The sequence below is a fragment of the Nicotiana tomentosiformis genome, chromosome 8 (assembly GCF_000390325.3).
Source record: "Nicotiana tomentosiformis chromosome 8, ASM39032v3, whole genome shotgun sequence".
In the NCBI taxonomy this organism is placed as follows: Eukaryota; Viridiplantae; Streptophyta; class Magnoliopsida; order Solanales; family Solanaceae; genus Nicotiana; species Nicotiana tomentosiformis.
In genome coordinates this window covers 91,366,847-91,392,211 of record NC_090819.1, presented here as the reverse complement: position 1 = coordinate 91,392,211, position 25,365 = coordinate 91,366,847, and the positions used below count along the sequence as shown (strand labels likewise).

Genomic DNA, 25,365 nt, shown 5'->3' with positions numbered 1-25,365 from the left:
GAAAGGTACCTAGACTGGTGAAAAGGTGTGGATATCTACTCCGCATGTCCGACTCGGACTCCCACATGGCTGCTTAGATTGGCTGATCTCTCCATTGCACTCCAACTGAAGGATAGTTCTTAAACCTCAACTTTCGGACCTGCCGAGCTAGAATAGCCACCGACTCCTCCTCATAAGTCAAATCCTTGTCCAATAGGATGGAGATGAAATCTAACACATGGGACGAATCACCGTGATACTTCCGGAGCATGGACACATCGAACACCAAATGGACTGCTAATAAACTAGGTGGAAATTCCAGTATGTAGGCCACCTCACCCACTCTCTCAAGAATCTGAAAGGGTCTGATATACCTACGGCTCAACTTGCCTTTATTTCCGAACCTCATTATACCCTTCATGGGTGAAACCCGGAGTAATACCCTCTTCCCAACCCTGAATGCAAAATCATGAACTCTCCGATCGACATAACTCCTTTTCCTAGATTGAGCTGTGTGAAGTCGATCCTGAATCATCTTGACCTTTTTCCAAGGCATCCTGAACTAAATCGTTACCCAACAACCGAGCCTCTACCAGCTCGAACCATCCAACTAGCGAACGGCACTCTCTCCCATATAATTCCTCATTGGGAGCCATCTGAATATTCGACTGGTAGTTGTTGTTGTAGGTAAACTCCGCAAGTGGCAAGAACTGATCCCAAGAACCCCCGTAATCCATAACGCAAGCGCGAAGCATATCCTCTAATATCTGAATAATGCACTCAGACTGTTCGTCCGTCTAGGGGTGAAATGATATACTCAACTCAACTTGTGTGCCTAACTCACGTTGTACGGCCCTCCAGAAGTGCGAGGTGAACTACATATCTCGATCAGAAATGATGGACACGGGCACACCGTGAAGATGGATGCTAGAATTCACTGCAAGTCCTGATACATCTTGGCGGCACTCGGATATATCAAATACTGGGAAATATGGGCCTCCTCAAGAATGTCACGACCTAATTTCACCTATCGATCGTGATGGTGCCCAACATCACAGCTAGGCAAGCTAACTAGTGAATTAAACATGTGATATTCCTTCAAAAAAGTTTCCGAGTAATTAAAATCTTCTTACTTGCAATATTTAAGAAAAATACAAAGGTTCTAAATAAATTAAAAAATCAATAAAAATACTTAAATCCACAATTCTTCTATTGTGTGTGCCAAGACCTGGTGTGACAAGTGAATGAGCCTCAACTAGGAAATATGATAAATGCAACATCTGTCTGGAGTACAAATTAGGCATGAGTATGTAAATAACACTGATGGAGACTTTGTATGCTGCGAATTCGTAACATGGAAATTCAACTCACCATAAGTCCCCGCAATAGTTGCGCCTCTGCACCCAAAATATCGCTAAACATATATGTACCCGCATAAAAATATGCAGCAAGTGTAGCATGAGTACGTAGATCAACGTGTACCCAGTAAGTATCAAGTCTAACCTCGAAGAAGTAGTGATGAGAGGTCGACATCGATAATTACTAAGGTCCAATAATATTAAAATAGAAATATTTAAATGGACATGATTTATGTGAATAATAGTAGTTTTCATAACAGGCGGAAAATAAATAATTCTTTCAAATTCAATAATTTCCAAATTTATCAATTAGCTTCACAAGCTGCAATAGGATGTCAAGATATCGTGTAATTATTATTATTAAGCACGATTTCTGTCTAGGTCATATGGCCTGATCCAGAGTGTCGTGTACACTGCCGAGGGACGTGCGGCACTATCCATAGATGCATCTATACTGCCGAGGCGTTCGGCCCGCTCCACAAGAAAGGAGGACATTTTATTATGAACCTCCGAAACGAGAAGTTATCACAAGGTTAATATATACGGATGTACATTTTCTATTAACAGTTAAATAATTTGTACAAAAATTCAAGTATATGAAATCCCAGTCTTTTACTATCTCTTCTAACAATTCACAACATAATTTCAGTATTTTGAATAAATAAATGATGCAATTATCACAAGTAATTCATGATTTGAGTCCTAAACTACCCCGACCTATCATGATTAGTAGCTACGCACGGACCCTCGTCACATTGTGCATACGCAACCTCTACAATTAGCACCAATTATTACTTTAAATCACATATGGGCTAAATTCCCTCTTACAAGGGCAGACAAGAGATTTACCTCGCTCCAGAGTTCCAAAACCGGTTCTAACGCCACTTTAACACCTCAAATCGATGCTTGTCGATCCAAAACTATGCAAACAATGTGCAAACCAATCAAAATTTTCATTATACTCCAATGTTTGAAATTTAACAATTTATAAAAATTCTCAACTCCGCTCGAAAGTTGGTAGTGGGGCCCACATCTCGGCACCCGATGAAACTCATAAAATCCGACAACCCATCCAATTACGAGTTCAATCACACTAATTTCACTCAAATCCGACTCAGAATTGGAACTTAAACCCGAAAATTTGTTTTTATGAAATTATAAAAATTTCCTTCGATTTCCCTTGAAGATTCGATAATCATACACCAAAAATGAAGATTAATTCATGCAATATAATTACAAGTGAGTCAAGAACACTTACCCCAGGTTGTGTGGTGAAATTCCTCTCAAAAGTCGCCCAACCCGAGTTCCAAAATCCGAAAAATGGGTGAAAATATCAAACCCTCAAACTTAAAGGGTTCTGTCCAGTCGCGATTTCCGCTTCTGCGGCCTAGAGAGTCGCACCTGCGAGAGTCGCTTTTGCGATCCGTATGCGTACCTGCGAGCGCCGCTTCTACGATCAATATGCGCACTTGCAAGAGCCGCTTCTGCGCTTGCCTGACTGCTTTTTGCGGCGTCGCACCTATGGCCCTTTTTCCGTAGGTGGGATTACACCAGCAACCAGAAAAAACCCATCATTCCCTTAGTTCAAAAATCGATCCGTTAAGCATCTAACACAAACCTGAGGCCACTGGGACCCCAACCAAACATACCAACAAGTCCTAAAATATCATACAAACTTAGTTGATCCTTTAAATCACATCAAACAACACAAAAAATACGAATCACCCTCCAATTCAAACTTAACGAACTTTGAAACTTCAAACTTCTACAATCGATGCCGGAACCTATCAAATCACGTATGATTGATCTCAAATTTTGCACACAAGTCATAATTGACATTACAGACCTACTTCAACTTCCAGAATCGGAATCCGACCCCAATATCAAAAAGTCCACTCCCGGTCAAACTTCTCAAAATCATCCAAATTTCCAACTTTCGCCCATTGACACCGAATTGACCTACGGACCTCCAAATCAACGTCCAGACACGTTCATAAGATCAGAATCACCATACAAAACTATTCCTATGCTCGGAATCCCAAACAGACATTGATAACATAAAAATCCATTCCAACCTAAACTTAGGAAATTATTAAGCCTTCAAAATACTAACTTTTCGTGATAAGTGCCGAAATACTCCCGGGTTGTCCAAAACCCGATTCGAACATACGCCCAAGTCCAAAATGATCATACGAACCTATTCGAACCTTCAAATCCCAATTTTGAAGTCGTTTACTATAAATGCAAACCTTAGTCAATTCTTCCAACTTCAAGCTTCTAAATTTAGAATTTCCTTCCCAAATTAACTCCAAACATCCCGAAATTCGATTGCGACCACACGTACAAGTCATAATACTTGAAGTGAAGCTACTCAAGGCCTCAAACCACCAAACGATGCGCTAGAGCTCAAAACGACCGGTCGGGTCGTTATATTCTCTCCCACTTAAACATACGTTTGGCCTCGAACGTGCTAAGAGATGCTTCGGAGTTGTCCAAAATTACTGTTTAACACCTTGTACACATACCCGTGCCATCACCATCCCAGTTTGGCACCTCAGCTCGAGCCGGACTGAAGGCCATCTCTTTTTATTCAATAAATAAGCCTTAGAACCAAATTCCAACTTTCGAATTTCTTTACATTACCTTATTCTAACATACGAACACATTATCAATCACTACACACTGTGCTAAAACATGATTGTGCATCTATGCATAAATCACACCACGTACCGCATAACTCATTTGCCCAAGGCAACATCCTTCGACCATAATAACTGGAATTTTACGAACCTGATGCTCGCAATACACCTCATAATACAAATAAGCTCGATTTCAATCCTCTCAATACTTCCATGACAGAGAATATGTGTAGAAATTCATAACCACCTGTTGAATCAATCAAATCATGGAGTCTCTTCTCCTGACAAGGACCATTAACTCATTCTGAACTGAATAGCAATATTTGTTCCTTATTATACGTTTTATAAATCTGATTGCCCTGATTTCAGGTCCAATAGTCTCGTCTCACCCAGTATAAGCTACACAGACAATAGGCCACATCAAACACTGGCCCAAATCTCGTATGATGCCAACAATGCGCCAATAGGCTTCAAACTTGAATGCGATACATAAGGAAAAGCAAACTCTGGAATGGAACTTCCTAGTCGGCGTAACAAATAAAACGGTCGACCTCACGCTATGAACTCTCCTCAGTGAATGAGAAACAAAATACTCAGAAATAAATATATGGAACCGTACCCAACATCTCATTGTTTTGGCATGCAACCCGACTCATCACGACACTGTTGTGGCATGCAACCCGATCTAAACATTATACATGTGGCAACGTGCCACCCGATCCTCACATAACAATCAAAAAGAAAACACACATCAAGTCACAACACTTATACTTATGAAATACCTGAATATCAATCACAAGCACGAACAGTGCATAATACAAATCCTGAGAAGGCGAATAGCGCCACGCGCTACGAAACTCAAGCACAACTAAGGTGCGATAAATGACCTGCATCTCGAGAGCTATCCTGCTCATATAACACCGCAAGCTACACGAGCCTAAACACACATGTGAATAATCAAGCCATCTCACAACCCATATGGCACAATATAGGCTACACGAAATAACTGACGGCGGAAATAAGATCCAATGCCCGACCACTCCTTAGTAAGGAATGTTATGAAGAATGAACATATCCGAGCTTACGTAGAGTACACATTCACATTAGTCCCACCAACGGACCTCAAACCAATTATGATAATACCATACTGGGCTAATAACCTTTCAAGGATTCATAATGGCCCTATTCACGGCACACACGAGCAGTTGTCCCAATCCGGAACAAACTCTCACATCAACGATGGTACCCAAAAAATCCATACTTGGTTTTTTAAAAATCTTTAGTACTCAAGTGACCAACATATCACACTTATACAATTTTCCCCGTGGAATACACTTCCACAACCTTCCGCAGCATGTAACCAAATCTGAACATCAATGGACATCAACCATGCTATTTCTACATAACTAGCCAGGCATCCTCATGCGGGGGAGGATCACAGACTCCCATCGCCGATACTCCAGATCAGCGGGTTCAGGTCGACCAGGTTCCAGAGGTTGTACCAATGCAGCTGGTAGCTCCAGCTCAGCCCAAGGTTAAGGCATTAGCTTCTGAGGTGGAGCAGCTCAGACTTGAAAGGTACAAGAAGTACCACCCACTTACCTTCAACGGATTGTCTACAGATTATGCTCAGGGTTTTCTGGAGGAATGTCATCGTATTCTCCATACTATGGATGTAGCGGAGATGAGCGGGTTATTTTTACTACATTCCAGGTTAGAGGAGCAGGCTATCAGTAGTGGCGTGCTTATGAGTTGAGTAGTCCGGCTGAGGCAGCTTCACTTACATGGACTCAGTTCTCGGATATGTTTTTGAGAAAGTATGTCCCTCAGAGCCTCAGGGACTCATGGTGCGTGGAGTTTGAGCAGCTGCACCAGGGTGCCATGACTATGTCAGAGTATCCAGTTCACTTCAGTGATTTGGCCTGACATGCACTAGCCTTAGTTGCCATAGTTCGAGAGAGGGTTCGGCGGTTTATTGAGGGGCTCCATCCCAGCATCCAGAGTAGTATGGCCAGGGAGTTGGAGATGCATATTTCTTATCAGTAGGTTATAAGTATTGCCAGGAGGTTTGAGGGCATGTTTTCCCGGGATAGAGAGGAGAGGGAGGCCAAGAGGTCTTGAGAGACTAGTTATTATTTTGGAGCTCGTGTCCCAGCAGCTCGCCATGGTAGGGGTTATATGAGCCGCCCCATTCATTCAGCTCTTCCATCCGCCAGCGGTGTTCCAGCTCCTTCTAGACCCTAGGAGCCTTATTATGCACCGCCAGTGTCTAGTGTGCCTCTTGCACGGGGTTTTCCTAGCAGCCAGTCCAGCAGACCTGGCCCGAGCCAGTCACAGCAGCCACGCCCTCCCAGAGCTTGTTTTGAGTGTGGTGACACTCGCCACATGGTGAGGGATTGCCCCAGGATTAGGAGGGGTGCACCTCCACAGAATTTTCAGCCAAAGCTTGATCTACCGGGTCCTCAGGCTATGATTACAGCACCAACTGCCACCCCACCTACTCAACGAGCTCGAGGCGGAGGTCGGGGAGGTAGAGGTCGTCATGAGAGGGAGGTCGGCCAGATATTATGCACTTCCTCCTTGTACAGAGGCAATTGCTTTTGATTCTATCATTACATATATTGTTCCGGTCTGTCATAGAGATGCATCAGTATTATTTGACCCTGGCTCTACCTATTCTTATGTGTCCTCTTATTTTTCCCCGTATTTGGGCGTATCTAGGGATTCTTTGAGTTCCCCTATTTATGTATCTTCTCGTGTGGTAGATTCTCTTGTTTTGGACCGCGTGTATCAGTCGTGTTTGATTGCTCTTAGTGGTTTTGAGACAAGAGCCGATTTATTATTTCTCAGCATGGTGGACTTTGATATTATTTTGGGCATGGACTGGTTGTCACCCCATTATGCTATTCTTGATTGTGATGCTAAGACCGTGACGCTGGCTATGCCAGGATTTTTGCAATTTGAGTGGAGAGGTACCTTAGAGTATACTCATAGCAGAGTTATTTCATTTCTTAAAGATCAACGAATGGTTAAGAAGGGGTGTGACGCGTATCTAGCTTATGTGAGAGATGTCAGTATTGATATCCTTACAGTTGAGTCAGTTCCAGTAGTGAGGGACTTTCCAGATGTGTTTCTAGCTGATCTTCCGGGCATGCCGCCCGACAGAGATATTGATTTTTGCATTGATTTGTTGCTGGGCACTCAGCCCATCTCTATTCCTCCATATCGCATGGCTCTTCTTAAATTGAAGGAGTTGAAAGAGCAGTTACATGAATTACTTGATAAGGGATTCATTCGGCCCAGCGTGTCACCTTGGGATGCTCCTGTTTTATTTGTGAAGAAGAAGGATAGTTCTATGCGGATGTGTATTGATTACCGCCAGTTGAATAAAGTCACAGTGAAGAACAAGTATCCATTACCCCGTATTAATGACTTATTTGATCAGTTACAGGGTGCCAGAGTGTTTCCCAAGATTGACTTACGTTCAGGTTATCATCAGTTGAAGATTAAGGAGCCAGATATCTCGAAGACTGCTTTCAGGACCAGATATGGTCACTATAAGTTTCTTGTTATGTCTTTTGGGCTGACCAATGCCCCAACAACTTTCATGCACTTGATGCACAGTGTGTTCCGGCCCAATCTTGACTCATTCATCATTGTGTTTATTGACGACATTCTGGTATACTCCCAGAGTCGGGAGGATTATGAGCAGCACCTGAGGACTGCACTTCAGACCTTGAGAGAAAAGAAGTTATATGCAAAATTTTTAAAGTGTGAGTTTTGGCTAGACTCAATGGCATTCTTGGGTCATATAGTATCGAGTGAAGGGGATCCAGGTGGATCCGAAGAAGATTGAAGCAGTGCAGAGTTGGCCCAGACCGTCCTCAGCTATAGAGATCCGGAATTTTCTTTGTTTGGCAGGGTATTACCGTCGATTTGTAGAGGGTTTCTCGTCTATTGCAGCAACTATGACCAGGCTGACCTAGAAGGGTGCTCCGTTCAGGTGTACAGAGGAATGTGAGGAGAGCTTTCAAAAGCTCAAGACAACTTTGACTACAGCCCCATTATTGGTATTACCTATAGGTTCAGGGTCTTATACTGTATATTGTGATGCATCGCGGATTGGTCTCGGTGCAGTGTTGACGCAGGATGGTAGGGTGATTGCCTACGCATCCAGATAGCTGAAGGTGCACGAAAAGAACTATTCTCTCCACAACCTTGAGTTAGCAGCTATTGTTCATGCCTTGAAAATATGGCGACATTATTTGTACGGTGTTCCTTGTGAGATTTACACCGATCATCGGAGTTTGCAGCATCTGTTTAAGCAGAAAGATCTTAACTTATGTCAGCGGAGGTGGTTGGAGCTGCTTAAGGATTATGATATCACTATTTTATACCACCTTGGGAAGGCCAATGTGGTGGCCAATGCTTTGAGTCGCCGGGCAGAGAGTTTGGGGAGTTTAGCATATCTACCAGCAGCAGAGAGGCCATTGGCATTGGATGTTCAGGCCTTAGCCATCCATTTTGTGAGATTGGATATTTCTGAGCCGAGTCGAGTATTGGATTGTGTGGTCTCTCATTCTTCTCTTTATGATCGTATCAGGGAGCGTCAGTATGATGACCCCTATCTGCTTGTCCTTAAGGACATGGTCCAGCACGGTGATTCTAAGATGGTTACTATTGGAGATGATGGTGCATTGAGGATGCATGGCAGGCTATGTGTGCCCAATATAGATCGTTCGCGTGAGTTGATTCTCCAGGAAGCTCATAGTTCGCGATACTCTATTCATCCGGGTGCCGCAAAGATGTATCAGGACTTGAAACAGCATTACTGGTAGAGGAGAATAAAGAATAACATAGTAGAGTATGTGGCTCGATGTCTGAATTGCCAGCAGGTAAAATATGAGCATCAACGACCAGGTGGATTGCTTCAGAAGTTAGAGATTCCAGAGTGGAAATAGGAGCGGATCACTATGGATTTCGTTGTTGAACTCCCACGGACTCAGCGGAGGTTTGATGCAGTTGGGTGATTGTGGATAGACTGACCAAGTCGGCTCATTTCATTCATGTGATGACTACCTATTCTTACGAGCAGCTAGCTCGAATCTACATCCGTGAGATCGTCAGGCTTCATGGCGTACCGGTATCTATTATCTCTGACTGGGGTACGCATTTTACATCATGATTCTGGAGAGCTATACAGCATGACTTAGGTACTCGAGTTGAGTTGAGCACAACTTTTCACCCTCAGACGGACGGGCAGTCCATTCAGATATTAGAGGATATGCTCTGTGCGTGTGTTATAGATTTTGGGGGTGCTTGGGACCAGTTCTTGTCACTTGCGGAGTTTTCTTACAACAACAGTTATCAGTCCATGTCACGACCCAAAATTCCCACCTTCGGACCGTGATGGCGCCTAACATTTCACTTGCTAGGCAAGCCAACGTTAGAATGATATTAACTAATTTTTCAATAATTTTTAAATTATTAATAATCAAAGAAACAAGTGCGGAAGCAAAGTTTGAAATATATCCATAAAAATAACGGTGTCTAAATACCATCTCAGAATTGGTGTCACAAGTGCACGAGCTTCTAGAATAAATACAAATAAAGGTCTGAATAAAATAAAGCTGTCTGGAAATAAATACACAGCTAAAGTAAAATAGACGGGGACTTCAGAACTGCGGACGCCATACAGTTATACATTAAGTCTCCTCTGGTAGCTGAAATCCGAGCAAGTCTATGGTACGCTGCTGGGACCACCTCCAAAATATGCACAAAAAGTGCAGAGTGTAGTATCAGTACAACTGACCCCATGTACTGGTAAGTGCTGAGCCTAACTTGGATGAAGTAGTGACGAGGCTAAGGCGGTTCACTTACATTAACCTGTACGCAATATTAATAACAACCACAAATAATAGAAATAAATCAGGTAACTAATTTATCATAATTGAAGCCAACCCAGCAGTCATAATCCATTATTATTTCAACCAATTCTATTGCAGCGTGCAACCCGCTCTCCCAATATTTTCCTTTTAATCAAGTTTGTCATATATTTATTTCAATTAAGTATATATATAGACTTTTAATAAGTCTGTTGCGGCGTGCAACTCGATCCTCGAATAATAAATTTTTAATAAGTCTATTGCGGCGTGCAACCCTCCAATATTAACTGTTAATAAGTCTGTTGCGGCGTGCAACCCGATCTTCAATATTTCCATTTCAATCAATTCTTATAGAAGAAATTTTCCCAATAAATATAATAATTAATATAAAATCATAAGACAACAAGCATACAACAATTATGATTTAATCATGAAACAAACAATGACAAATAGCAAATTATTATAGAAATCAGGGAGAAAATAGGCAGTTTAATATTTAATATGCTAAATGTCATATAACAATTAAAACACATAATTCAAATAGCATGTAATAATTAATGCAGGAAGTCAAGAATTAATATTTGGCAAAGAATAAGAGAGAAACAATTATTACAGTAATTAATTTATGATTAAAAATAATTTATGATTTTTTCAAGTAAGAAGGCAAATAATTAATTTGACGAAGCATAGACACTCGTCACCTCGCCTATACGTTGTTCACATGCAATTCACATAACAAATAATTTAAGGGTTCTATTCCCTCAAGTCAAGGTTAACCCCGACACTTACCTCGCTTTGAAAATTCCAATCAATTATTCAACCACAGCTTTTTCTTTTAAATTTGCCTCTGAAAGCTTCAAATCTATTCACAAACAATTCGATATATTCAATACGAATCATAGGAATTAATTCCATATGAATTTACAAATTTTCCGGATAAAAATCCAAAATTCATTAAAATATTCGGCAGTGGGACCCACATCTCAAATCCCGAAAAACTTACGAAATTCGAACACCCGTTCCGATACGAGTTCAATCATACCAAATCTGTCCAATTCCGATATCAAATGGACCTTCAAATCTTAATTTTTCATTTTTGGAAAGTTTTACAAAAATTTCAATTTCTCCCATCTAAATCCGAAATAAATAATGAATATAGACATGGATTTGTGAAATATAATCATTTTTGGTTAAAGAACACTTACCCAATTCAAAGTCGTGAAAATCCCCCTGGAAATCGCCAAAATCAAACTCAAAAATGATTAAAAATGGCGACTTCCGAATTTATGGGCTCTGCCCAGTCATTTCGCATCTGCGTATAAAAGTTCCGCATTTGCGAGACAAAGCTCGCATTTGCGATGCTAGGCTGCCAGGTGAAGTTCCGCATCTGCGAACACGACATCCGCATCTGCGCAAAAAGGCCGCACTTGCGAAAACCCCAGGTCAGCCTAGTCCCGCATCTGCGATGGAAGGCTCACTTCTGCGAGCTCGCACCTGCGGTCAAAAATCTGCAGGTGCGATTACACCAGAACCCAAAATTTCAGATTTTGCTTAAGTCTAATTCTTGTTCCGATTTCGATTCGAATCACACTCTAGGTACTCGGGACCCTGTCCGAATATACCAACAAGTCCCGTAACATAATACGGACTGACTCGGGGTCTAAAATCACGTCAAACAACACTGAAATTATAATTCACGCCCCGATTCGAACTTTGAGTTTTAAACTTTCAATTTGCAAATCTCGTGCCAAAACATATTAAATGAATCCGGAATGACTTCAAATTTGGCACACAAGTCATAAATGACATAACGGAGCTGTTCAAATTTCCAGAATCGGATTCCGGCTCCGATATCAAAAAGTCAACCCCGTGGTCAAATTTGGAAATCTTTAGCCTATAAATTACTAGTTTCCGTTAAATAGTCATAACTTGAGCTAGGGACCTCCAAATAAAATTTCGGGCATACGTCCAAGTCCCAAATCACGATACGGAGCTACCGGAATCGTCAAAACACTGATCTGGGTCCGTTTGCTCAAAATGTTGACCAAAGTCAACTCAGTTGAGTTTTAAGGCTCTATTTCGCATTTTAATCCATTTTTCACATGAAAACTTTTCGGAAAATTGTACGGACTGCACACGCAAGTGGATGAATGATAAATGGTGCTTTTCAAGGTCTTAAAACACAAAATTACTTATTAAATTTAAAAATAACATTTTGGGTCATCACATTCTCCACCTCTAAAACAAACGTTCGTCCTCGAACGGAGTTAGAAAAAGTACCTGAGCTAGAGAAAAGGTGTGGATATTTACTCCTTATGTCCGACTCGGACTCCCAGGTAGATGCCTCTACCGGCTGACCTCTCCATTGCACCCTAACTGAAGGATAACTCTTTGACCTCAACTATCAGACCTGCCGGGCTAGAATAGCCACCGGCTCCTCCTCGTAAGTCAAATCTTTGTCCAATTGGACTGAGCTAAAATCTAACACATGGGATGGAACACCATGATATTTTTGGAGCATAGACACATGGAACACCGGATGAACCGCTGATAAACTAGGTGGTAATGCAAGCCCGTAGGCTACTTCACCCACCATTTCAAGAATTTCAAAGGGTCCGATATCCCTAGGGCTCAACTTGCCCTTCTTTCTGAACCTCATTACACCTTTCATAGGTGAAACCTGGAACAATATTCGTTCTCCAAACATGAATGCATTATCAAAAACTTTACGGTCGGCATAACTCTTTTGCCTAGAATGAGCTGTGCGAAGTTGATCCTAAATAATCTTGACCTTATCCAAGGCATCCTGTACCAAATCGGTACCCAACAACCGAGCCTCTCCTGGTTCAAACCAACCAACTGGCGATCGGCATCGCCTTCCGTATAATGCCTCATATAGAGCCATCTGAATGCTTGACTGGTAGCTATTATTATAAGCAAACACTGCAAGTGGTAATAAATGATCCCAAGAACCTCCAAAGTCTATAACACAAGCGCGAAGCATATCTTTCAATATCTGAATAGTACGCTCTGACTGTCTGTCTGTCTGTGGATGAAATGTTGTACTCAACTCCACCCGCATGCCTAACTCACAATGTACAGCCCTCCAGAAATGTGAGGTAAACTGCGTACCTCGATTTGAAATAATAGACACGGGCACACCGTGAAGGAGGACAATCTCACGAATGTAAATTTCAGCTAACCTCTCTAAAGAATAGGTAACTGCCACTGGAATGAAATGGGCTGACTTGGTCAACCTGTCCATAATGACCCAAACTGCATCAAATTTTCTCTGAGTCTGTGAGAGCCCAAAAACAAAATCCATAGTGATACGCTCCCACTTCCACTCAGGAATTTCTAATTTCTGAAGCAAACCACCAGGTCTCTGATGCTCGTACTTAACTTGCTGACAATTAAGACACAGAGCTACATGTGCAATTATATCCCTTTTCATTCTCCTCCACCAATAATGTTGCCGCAAATCTTGATACATTTTAGCGGTACCTGGATGAATAGAATAACTGGAACTGTGTGCCTCTTCAAGAATTTATTCACGAAGCCCATCCACATTAGGCACACAAATACGGCCCTGCATTCGCAGAACTCTATCTTCCCCCCCACAGCAACTTGTTTGTCATCACCGTGCCGCACCGTGTCCTTAAGGACAAGTAAATGAGGATCACCATATTGCCTCTCTCTGATGCACTCATATAAAGAAGACCGAGCGACTGTGCAAGCTAGAACCCGACTGGGTTCTAAAACATCTAACCTCACGAACTGATTAGCCAAAGTCTGAACATCTGCAGCTAATGGCCTCTCACCAACCGGAATATACGCAATACTGCCCATACTCACAGCCTTTCTACTCAAAGTATCGGCCACCACATTGGCCTTTCCGGGGTGATACAAAATGGTGATATCATAGTCTTTCAATAACTCCAACCATCTTCTCTACCTCAAATTAAGATCTTTTTTTTGAACAGATACTGAAGGCTACGATGATCAGTAAATACCTCACACGAGACACCGTAGAGGTAATGCCTCCAAATCTTCAGCGCATGAACAATGGCTGCCAATTCTAAGTCATGAACAGGATAATTCTTCTCGTGAACTTTCAACTGTCGTAACGCATATGCAATTACCTTGCCATTTTGCATTAATACTATACCACGTCCAATGTGAGATGCGTCACAGTAGACCGTATACGATCCTCATCCTGTGGGTAGGGGTGGCATGTGGGCCGGGCCCGTCCTAAGTGGGCTTCGCAGGCCCGGTCCTAAGTGGTCCGGTCCTAAGTGGGCCGGTCCTAGGCGGGCAGGTCCTAAGCGGTCCGGGGCTTCGCGTGCTTCTTGTTGGAACCGGTCCGGGACCGGGACCACGAACTAGCGGTCCCGTGTTAAGTGGGCCGGTCCCTGGCCTAAGCGGGCCCAAACGGTCCTAAGCGGGCCCAAGTGGGCCCAACGGAAACTTTCTATTTTTTAAATTATTTTTATTCAAGTTAGAGAAAAAAATGATAATAAATATATCTAAGGCAATTCCTAGTAAATTATATTATAGAATTATCACCTAAATTTTTTAATTCAAATTTAAAGACAAAAATATTGTAAAGAGATATTCAAAGCAATGCGTTATAATATATATACTATACTATACTATATATACATCTTAAGATATATAAGCTATATTCGATTTACTATATATACATCTTAAGATTTATACATTAATATTCGATTTATATACTATATATACATCTTAAGATATATATATATATATATATATATATATATATATAGAGAGAGAGAGAGAGAGAGAGAGAGAGAGAGAGAGAGAGAGAGAGAGAGATAGTATATACTATATTATACTATATGTATAGCTTAAGGTATATAAAAAGACAAAAATATTGTAAAGAGATATTCAAAGCAATGCGTTATATTTTTATTATAGCATTAAAAAATCATGGCAATATCTTTCTTAGTCTTCCTCCCCCCTATGGAATGAGCACAACAAGGTGCTAATACCACCATTGAGAAGAAAAAGAAACTAATCAAGATGTGCCAAAATACAAGTTACATATTAATTTACATGGTATCTCTTACAAATTTCATAAATCCTTCAAGGTCCGGAGGAATTTCTGTTGGTAGTGGCGGAAATGAAGTTTGGTCATCACCGCTTCCAGGCGAAGCATCATCCTCTGCAAGTTCAGCTAGCATTTCTTCATAAGCTTCGTCTACCTCTGGTTGTGATTCAGCAAGTCCAAAATTTCTTCTTTCCGAACGGATCCAATCTCTGAAAAGTACTGATTTTCCAAGCTCTCCCTCATAGACGCTCTATAATCACCGAGTTGAAGTCTTGCTTGACTGAAAGCACTCTCTGATGCCACTATTGAAGCTTGAATAGTTAAAATGTCTCGGGCCATCCTTGAAAGAATCGGAAAGTGTTTTTCTTTGTCCTTCCACCATTCCAAAATATTAAAGGAGCCGTCGGGATTCACTTCCTCAATTCCCTGTGACAAATAAACTTCAAGCTCATTTATTTGTGAAAAATCACTAGTACTAGAACCTTGAGAACCCCCGAACCCTGCCCAAGCACTAAGTGCTCTTACTCCCGCAGTTCTTTTAGATGATTGAGAACTAGAAGAAGAAGGAGTTGGAACATTTGGTCTAGCATGATCTAATACAACTTGATAAGCATTATAAATAGTTTGAACATTTATTTTAATTGAGGCTATTGTGTCCGTCAGTGTAGACAACTCCTCATCTTCAAGTGCTAAACCATTATAAGTAGTTTCATACCAAAATTGAGGACCTCCTAATTTCATAGTAGGATTTAACAATGCAGCAACACCATAAATAGGGGGAGTAGGGAAAAAATATTTTTTAAATTTTTTTCTCATGGAATCAATAGCAAGTTGATAAATTTCCCCACCCTCTGAAAAATGATCAAACAAATTTGCAAGTTCTGCAATATAAACTAAACAAATAGAAATAGTAGGATAATATTGCCCAAAAAATTCATTTGTAGCAATATGAAATTTTAAAAAAAAATCTACAAGCATTTTAACATTAGCCCAATCCGCATTTGTAAGGTGCTCATCATCATCACTTATATGAGCATTAAACGTTGAGTTTATGGGGTTTCTATATTCATATGCAACAACTAAACTTTCATTCATGTAATTCCATCTAGTTGGACAAGGTTTAGGAACCTTTCTTTCTCTTAGGCCAAATTCATCGCATCTTTTAAAATATTCTCTAAGTCTACTTCTACGGTTTGAATTAAAAAGCCAATTAAGATCCATTTTAACCTTTTCAATTTCAACATTTAAAATTCGCATACCATCACCCACAATTAAATGGTAAATATGACAAATAAATCTAACATGAAAAATGTTACTAAATGCAGGACTTAGTGTAGTGGTAAGCAAGGCTACAACATTTGTGTTACTAGTAGCATTATCCATTGAAACTGACATTATTTTATCACTAATGTAAAAATATCTACAAATATCCGTAATCGCGCTAGAAATAAATTGCCATGTGTGACGTGAATTAATTATTCTATAAGCAATAATGTGCTTTTGCATTATCCAATCCGCATCAATCCAATGACTGGTAACAGTAAGGTAATCACAGTCATTACCACTTCTACCAATATCAGTTGTAATAGCAACACTATAATTTATATGAGTAAATAAATAGCGCAAATATTGTTTATATTCATGTTTATATTTATAAATATCACTCTTTACGGTTGTGCGAGGAAAACCTTTATAAGTAGGATTATAAAATTTTCTAATATAATGCACAAAGTGAGGGTTAGAAGGAAAACTATAGGGTAAGCACATAACAGTAACCATTTTTGCCAGTTCTTACCGATCTTTTTTTGGATCATAATATAAAATACCACCGGTAACAGTGTTAATTCCCGGTTGAAATTGATTTGAACCGGTACTAAGGTCAGCCATACTAGGTGCACTTTTTCCCTCGGCCAAAGCTTTCATACGAAAATATCTAGCTTTATCTTGAGGGTGTAGCAATATGTGTCTAGTCAAACTTCCCCCTCCCCCCCCCCCCCCCCCGACTTCCAACATATTTAAAAACTAACTCTTTGCCACAAGTTTTACACTTAGCCCTATTTTTTTCTCTTAGTTGAGTAAAATATGGCCAAACAAGAGATGTTTCTGCCCGTTTAGAAGGTTGTCTAGAAAAAGTAGGGGCAGTAACAGGAGGGTCAGATGGGGGATCATTTGGATTATTATTAGTTGGGTTAACTTCAGGAGCAGGACTAGTGGGTATATCGTCATCCGGTTGCGTTTCATCAAAATCTATTTCTTCATCATCATTTTCATCAATAGTTGGATTACCATAAAGAGCATTCATATATTCATGGTTTAATTGTTCACCGGGTGCAATATTATGGCAAAATTAACTCTCGGTAAATTGTAATAAACTATTATCGCTATCAAGAATAGCAGGTGTAGGACGGGTAACAGGTTTCGGCCAGGGAGCCGGGGGAAGTGGAGGAGGAACAGATTGGCCACTAGATTCACCACTCTTGGATTTTTTCTTATTTTTACTAAATATTTTAATCAAGCAAAGTAAATAAAACAAACAAAACTATAATATTAAAACTTAAGAGTTGGAACGAGTTTACCGAATTGACGAACAACTTGTTAAAAAATAATTATCGTTGAAGACTTGAAGACTTCAATTCACCAACTTCACAATTTTGCACAAATTGTGACAATTAAGTAAGCAATTATAGAAGAATATTAGAGAGAGATTGAGAGAGATTGATAACTTTGTGAGAAAAATGAAAGAATGAGGGGGTATTTATAGTTGAAAATAGGGAAAAAGTGTAATTATAAAAAGTTTGGGGTTAAAATAAAATTTGGGGGGTTAAATGGCTATTTTGCAAATAGCCAACGGTTATTTTGGCAGACCAAACGGCTAGTTTTTAAATGGCCAAACGGTCAAATTTTTTTTTTTTAAAAAAATTATCCGTTGGGCCCGTTTAGGACCCCTTGAACCGGCCCACTTCTAAGCCGGTCCCGATCCTAAATGGTCCCGGTCTCGCGGGCCTCCCCTATGAGACCGGCCCACTACCCGGCCCACCACCCCACGGTCCCGGTCCTATCCGATTAGGACCGTTTAGGCCCACCGCCCATGTGGGCTTGCTGTCCTGGGCCGGTCCCGGTCCTAACCAGCCCACTAGCCACCCCTACATGTGGGTCATACCAATACTGGTGCCGTAGTCAAAGTGGTCTTGAGTTTCTGAAATCTCAACTCACACTCATCTGACCATCTGAATGGAAAACCCTTCTGGGTTAGTCTGGTCAATGTGCTTGCTATAGATGAAAACCCTTCCACGAACCGACGATAATAACCTGTCAAACCCAGAAAACTCCGGATCTCTGTAACCGAAGTAGGTCTAGGCCAATTCTGAATAGCCTCAATATTCTTAGGATCCACCTTTATGCCTTCTGCCGATACAACATGTCCCAAAAAGGCAACTGAGTCTAACCAAAAATCACATTTTGAAAATTTGGCATATAACTGATTATTCTTCAAGGTGTGAAGCACACTTCGAAGATGCTGCTCATGCTCCTCTCGACTGTTGGAGTAAATCAAGATATCATCAATGAATAAAACCACAAAATAATCCAAATAAGGCTTGAACACCCGATTCATCAAATCCATAAATGTTGCTGGAGCATTTGTCCACCCAAATGACATCACTAGGAACTCGTACTTCCTATACCGAGTCCCAAAAGCTATCTTAGGGACATCAGATGCCCTAATCTTCAACTAATGGTAACCAGATCTCAAATCAATCTTCAAAAATACCTTGGCACCCTGAAGCTGATCAAATAAGTCATCAATTCTTGGTAGCGGATATCTGTTTTTGATAGTGGCCTTGTTCAACTGCCGATAGTCTATACACATCTGCATCGAGCCATCTTTCTTCTTTACAAATAATAATGGTGCACCCCAGGGCGAGACACCGGGTCTAATGAACCCCTGATCAAGCAAGTCTTGTAACTACTCTTTCAATTCTTTCAACTCTGGCGGGGCCATACGGTATGGTGGAATAGAAATGGGCTGAGTGCCCGGAGCCAAATCAATACAGAAGTCAATATCTCTGTCGGGTGGCATCCCCGGCAGATCTGCAGGAAATACTTCTGAAAATTCACGAACAACTAGTAATGAGTCCATAGAAGGGACATCCGCACTAGGATCGCGAATATAAGCCAAATAGGCTAGACACCCTTTCTCTACCATACGCCGAGCTTTCAAATAAGAAATAACCCCGCTGGCAGAATGGCTAGAAGTTCCTTTCCACTCTAACCGAGGTAACCCCAGCATAGCTAGGGTAACTGTCTTGGCATGACAGTCCAATATAGCATGATAAGGAGACAGCCAATCCATACCCAAGATGACATCAAAATCTACCATATCAAGAAGTAGAAGATCCACACTAGTCTCAAGATTACCAATAGTAACCACACACGAATGATAGACATGATCTACTATAACAGGGTCTCCCACCGATGTAGATACACACACAGAAGCACTCAGAGAATCACAAGGCACAACTAATTATGAAGCAAAATAGGAGGACACATAGGAATAAGTAGATCCTGGATCAAATAGAACTAAAGCATCTCTATGGCAAACTGGAATAATACCTGTGATCACAACATCAGATGACTCGGCCTTAGGCCTAGCTAGAAAAGCATAAAATCGGGGCTGGGCCCCACCACTCTGAACTGCATCTCTGGGACGGCCTCTAACTGGCTGGCCTCCACCTCTAACGGTCTGACCTCCACCTCTAATGGTCTGATCTCCACCTCTAGCTGCCTGACCCCTACCTCTAGCTGGCTGAGCAGGCGGTGAAGCAACCGGTGCCGGTATGATGGCACGAGAATCTTGTCAAGATCTGTTACTCGCCAATCTAGGGCAATACCTCCTGACGTGACCAATGTTCCCACACTCATAACACCCATCTTGATGCCATAGATGCTGAAGCTGAAGCTGGCCCAGATGGGACGGATAACCACTATAGTAACTCTGGAGTGGTGGTGCACTGATAGGAGCTGAATGTGCATTGAATACTGGCTGCATAGAGTAAGGCATAATAGGACCGTGACTCCTTGAAGCACCGGGAGATACATGAAGTGCTGAATGAAATGGTCTGGGAGGATGACCCCTACCAAAATTACCCCTGCCTCCAGACGAGGCACCACTGTAACCACCGAACTGACGAGGCCTCTTATCGGACCTCTGCCCTCTTTCCTGTGCAAGAACCATCTCGCTCCTCCTTGCGACATTAGCAGCAGCCTGAAAAGAAATCTCACTTCTGGTCTCCTTGGCCATCTGAAGTCTGATAGGGTGAGTGAGTCCCTGAATGAACCTCCCCACTCTCTCTTCCTTCGTAGGTAGTAAAAGGAGAGCATAACGGGCCAAATCCACAAAACGGGACTCATACTGAGTAACAGTCATACTGCCCTGTTGTAGACGCTCAAATTGATTGCGGAATTCCTCTCCCAGTGTGATAGGGAGGAACTTCTCCAGAAATAGCTGAGAGAACTGCTCCCAGGTAAGTGCAGGTGATCCGACTAATCGGGTCAATGTGTAATCTCTCCACCACCTCTTGGCGGAACCCGTCATCTGGAATACAACAAAATCAACTCCATTGGTCTCAACTATACCTATATTTTGCAGCACCTCATGGCAGCATTCAAGATAATCTTGTGGGTCCTCAGAAGGTGTACCACTGAAGTGAACTGGAAAGAGCTTAGTGAACTTATCCAGTCTCAATAAGGCCTCAACAGACATGGCGGGCCTATCACCAGTCTGTGCCGCAACAACTGGCTGAACTACCCCAATTGGTGGGGCTGCTGGAGCCTGATTCTGGGGAGCCATCTGCTTCGGAGCAGGAGTAGTGGAAGTTTGTGCTCCTCCCCCATCCTGTGAGATGGCCGGTGCCACTGGAAATGTATCATTCTGGGCCACACCCTCTATAAGACTCATCAATCGGACTAGAGCGTCCTGAAGCACTAGAGTGGCTATGAATCCTTTCGGGACCTGAACTGGACCAACTGGTACATTCTGAACTGGGACCTCCTCCTGAAGGTCTACCTGAGGTTCTACAACAGGTGCAACTGCTCGAGCTCTGGACTGAGCTCTACCTCAGCCTCTGCCTCGGCCACTAGCACGACCTCGACCCCTGGTCATAGTTGCCACCGGGGGTTCTGGTCCCTGTCCATCAGTAGAGGTATTATGTGTTCTCACCATCTACGAGAGAATAAGAGTAGAATGGTTCAATCATCGATGATAGAATAAAACCGCACGACAGAATAAGAAAGAAGTGATATTGTTCCTAAACTTCATAGCCTCTGAGAGATAAGTACAGACGTCTCCGTACCGATCCTTCAGACTCTACTAAGCTTGCTCGTGACTCGTGAGACCTATGTAACCTAGTGCTCTGATACCAACTATCACGACCCAAAATTCCCACCTTCGGACCGTGATGGCGCCTAACATTTAACTTGCTAGGCAAGCCAACGTTAGAATGATATTAACCAATTTTTAAACAATATATAAATTATTAATAATCAAATAAACAAATGCGGAAGCAAAGTTTGAAATATATCCATAAAAACAACGGTGTCTAAATACCATCCCAGAATTGGTGTCACAAGTGCACGAGCTTCTAGAATAAATACAAATAAAGGTCTGAATACAATAAAGATGTCTGGAAATAAACACACAGCTAAAGTAAAATAGACGGGGACTTCAGAACTACGGACGCCATGCAGTTATACCTTAAGTCTCCCCTCTGGTAGCTGAAATCCGAGCAAGTCTATGGTACACCGCTGGGACCAACTCCAAAATATGCACAAAAAGTGCACAGTGTAGTATTAGTACAACTGACCCCATGTACTGCTAAGTGCAAAGCCTAACTTGGACGAAGTAGTGAGGAGGCTAAGGCGGTTTACTTACATTAACCTGTATGCAATATTAATAACAACCACAAATAATAGAAATAAATCAGGTAACTCATTTATCATAATTGAAGCCAACCCAGCAGTCATAATCCATTATTATTTCAACCAATTCTATTGCAGCGTGCAACCTGCTCTCCCAATATTTTCCTTTTAATCAAGTCTGTCATATCTTTATTTCAATTAAGTATATATATAGACTTTTAATAAGTCTGTTGCGGCGTGCAACCCGATCCTCAAATATTAACTTTTTAATAAGTCTGTTGCGGCGTGCAACCCGATCCTCCAATATTAACTTTTAATAAGTCTGTTGCGGCATGCAACCCGATCCTCTAATATTTCCATTTCAATCAATTCTTATAGAAAAAATTTCCCCAATAAATGCAACAATTAATATAAAATCATAAGACAACAAGAATACAACAATTATGATTTAATCATGAAATAAACAATGACAAATAGGAAATTATTATAGAGATCAGGGAGAAAATAGGCAGTTTAATATTTAATATGTTAAATGTCATATAATAATTAAAACACATAATTCAAATAGCACGAAACAATTAATGCAGGAAGTCAAGAATTAATATTTGGCAAAGAATAAGAGAGAAATAATTATTATAATAATTAATTTATGATTAAAAATAATGATTTTTCAAGTAAGCAGGCAAACAATTAATTTGACGACGCATAGACACTCGTCACCTCACCTATACGTCATTCACATGCAATTCACATAACAAATAATTTAAGGGTTTTATTCCCTCAAGTCAAGGTCAACCCCGACATTTACCTCGCTTTGCAAATTCCAATCAATTATTCAACCACAGCTTTTCCTTTTAAATTTGCCTCCGAAAGCTTCAAATCTATTCACAAACAATTCGATATATTCAATACAAATCATAGGAATTAATTGCATATGAATTTATAAATTTTGCAGATAAAAATCCGAAATTCATTAAAATATTCGGCAGTGGGACCCACGTCTCAAATTCCGGAAAAACTCACAAAATTCGAACACCCGTTCCGATACGAGTTCAACCATACCAAATCTGTCCTATTCCGATATCAAATGGACCTTCAAATCTTAATTTTTTATTTTTGGAAAGTTTTACAAAAATTCCAATTTCTCCCATATCAATCCGAAATAAATGTTGAATATAGACACGGATTTGTGAAATATAATCACTTTTGGTTAAAGAACACTTACCCAATTCAAAGTCGTAAAAATCCCCCTAGAAATCGCCCAAAATCCGAGACCTAAAACTAAAAAATGAGTGAAAATGACGACTTCCGAATTTATGGGCTCTGCCCAGTCATTTCGCATCTGCATATAAAATTTTCGCATTTGCGGACTCGCATTTGCGATGCCACGCTGCCAGGTGAAGTTCCGTATCTGCGGACACCCCTATCGCACCTGCGACATCCGCATCTGCGCAAAAAGGCTGCACCTGTGAAAACCCCAGGCCAGCTCAGTCCCGCATCTGCGATGGAAGGCTTGCTTCTGCGAGCTAGCACCTGTGGTCAAAAATCCGCAGGTGCGATTACACCAGAACCCAAAATTTCAGATTTTGCTTAAGTCCAATTCTTGTTTCGATTTTGATTCGAATCACTCTCGGGGTACTCGGGACCCCGTCCGAATATACCAACAAGTCCCGTAACATAATACGGACTAACTCGGGGTCTAAAATCATGTCAAACAATACTGATACAAAAATTACAATTCACGCCCCAATTCGAACTTTGAGTTTTAAACTTTCAATTTGCAAATCTCGTGCCAAAACATATTAAATGAATCTGGAATGACTTCAAATTTGGCACACAAGTCATAAATGACATAACGGATCTGTTCAAATTTCCAGAATTGGATTCCGGCTCCGATATCAAAAAGTCAACCCCGTGGTCAAACTTGGAAATCTTTATTCTTTAAATTATTAGTTTCAGTTAAATGGTCATAACCTGAGCTAGGGACCTCCAAATTAAATTTCGGGCATACGCCCAAGTCCCATATCACGATATGGAGCTACCGAAATTGTCAAAATACTGATCCGGGTCCGTTTTCTCAAAATGTTGACCAAAGTCAACTCAGTTGAGTGTTAAGGCTCATTTTCATATTTTAATCCATTTTTCACATGAAAACTTTCCGAAAAATTGTACGGACTATGCACGCAAGTCAAGAAATAATAAATGGTACTTTTTGAGGTTTTAGAATACAGAATTACTTAATAAATTTAAAGATGACATTTTGGGTCATCATAGTCCAGCATTCAGATGGAACCGTATGAGGCTCTGTACGGTAGGCGGTGTCGGTTCCTAATGGGTTGGTTCGAGCCCGGTGAGGCCAGATTATTGGGTACAGACTTGGTTCAGGATGCCTTGGAAAAAGTGAAGGTGATTCAGGATAGACTTCACACAGCCCAGTCCAAATAGAAGAGTTATGCGGATCGAAAGGTTCGTGATGTGGCATTCATGATTGGAGAGCGAGTCTTGCTCTGGGTTTCGCCTATGAAGGGCATTATGAGGTTTGGAAAGAAGGGCAAGCTGAGCCCAAGGTTCATTGGTCCATTTGAGGTGTTGCGGCGAGTTGGGGAGGTTGCTTATAAGCTTGCCCTGCCTCCCACTCTAGCAAGAGTTCATCCGGTATTCCATGTTTCTATGCTCCGGAAGTATCACGGCAATCCGTCTCATGTGTTGGATTTCATCTCAATCTAGTTGGACAAGGATCTATCTTAAGTTGAGGAGCTAGTGGTTATTTTAAACAGGCAGGTCAGAAAGTTAAGATCAAAGAACATTGCTTCTGTGAAGGTTCAATGGAGGGGACAGCCGGTCAAGGAGGCGACTTGGGAAACCGAGCATGTTATGCGCATCCGTTACCCTCACCTTTTTACCACTTCAGGTATGTATTTATGCTCGTTCGAGGACAAACGATTATTTTTAGAGGGGAAGGATGTAACGACCCGGGCGGTCGTTTTGAGAGTAATAGCCCCGATCCCCTATTTACTACTTCTCCCATATTTATTTCTGTTATTGTGACTTGTCGGGAGGGTTCATTTTAGTTTTTAGAGTTTTTGGGACACTTAGTCCCTAAAACGGGAGCTTAAGTCTTAGAATTTTGACCATAGTCAAAACTGTGCGAAGACGACTCCGGAATGGAGTTCTGTCGGTTCTGTTAGCCCCGATAGGTAATTTTGGACTTAGGGGCGTGTTCGAATTGTGTTTTGGAGGTCCGTATCTTATTTAGGCTTGAATTGCAGAAAGTCGAATTTTTTGGAGTTTTGGACCGGTAGTAGAAATTTTGATATCGGGGTCGAATTCCAATTCTGGAAGTTGGAGTAGGTTTGTAATGTTCAATATGATTTGTGTGCATAATTTGGGGTCAATCGGACGTGGTTTGATAGGTTTCAGTATCAGTTGTAGAATTTTGAAGTTTCAAGTTCTTTAAGTTTGAATTGGAGGGTGATTCGTGATTTTAGCATTGTTTGATGTGATTTGAGGGC

The 25,365-nt window shown here is 41.3% G+C and overlaps 1 protein-coding gene across 1 annotated transcript in view; it reads left to right on the top strand.

The window, feature by feature from the left end:
- The first annotated feature begins 5,480 nt into the window (after window positions 1-5,480).
- The window catches only part of LOC138897823 (uncharacterized), a 43,378-nt gene continuing 23,493 nt past the window's right edge, over window positions 5,481-25,365 (top strand). Inside the window, exon 1 of the mRNA XM_070183842.1 lies at window positions 5,481-5,689. Within this exon, the coding sequence (XP_070039943.1) occupies window positions 5,481-5,689 (209 nt within the window). The remainder of the gene's footprint in view (window positions 5,690-25,365) is intronic.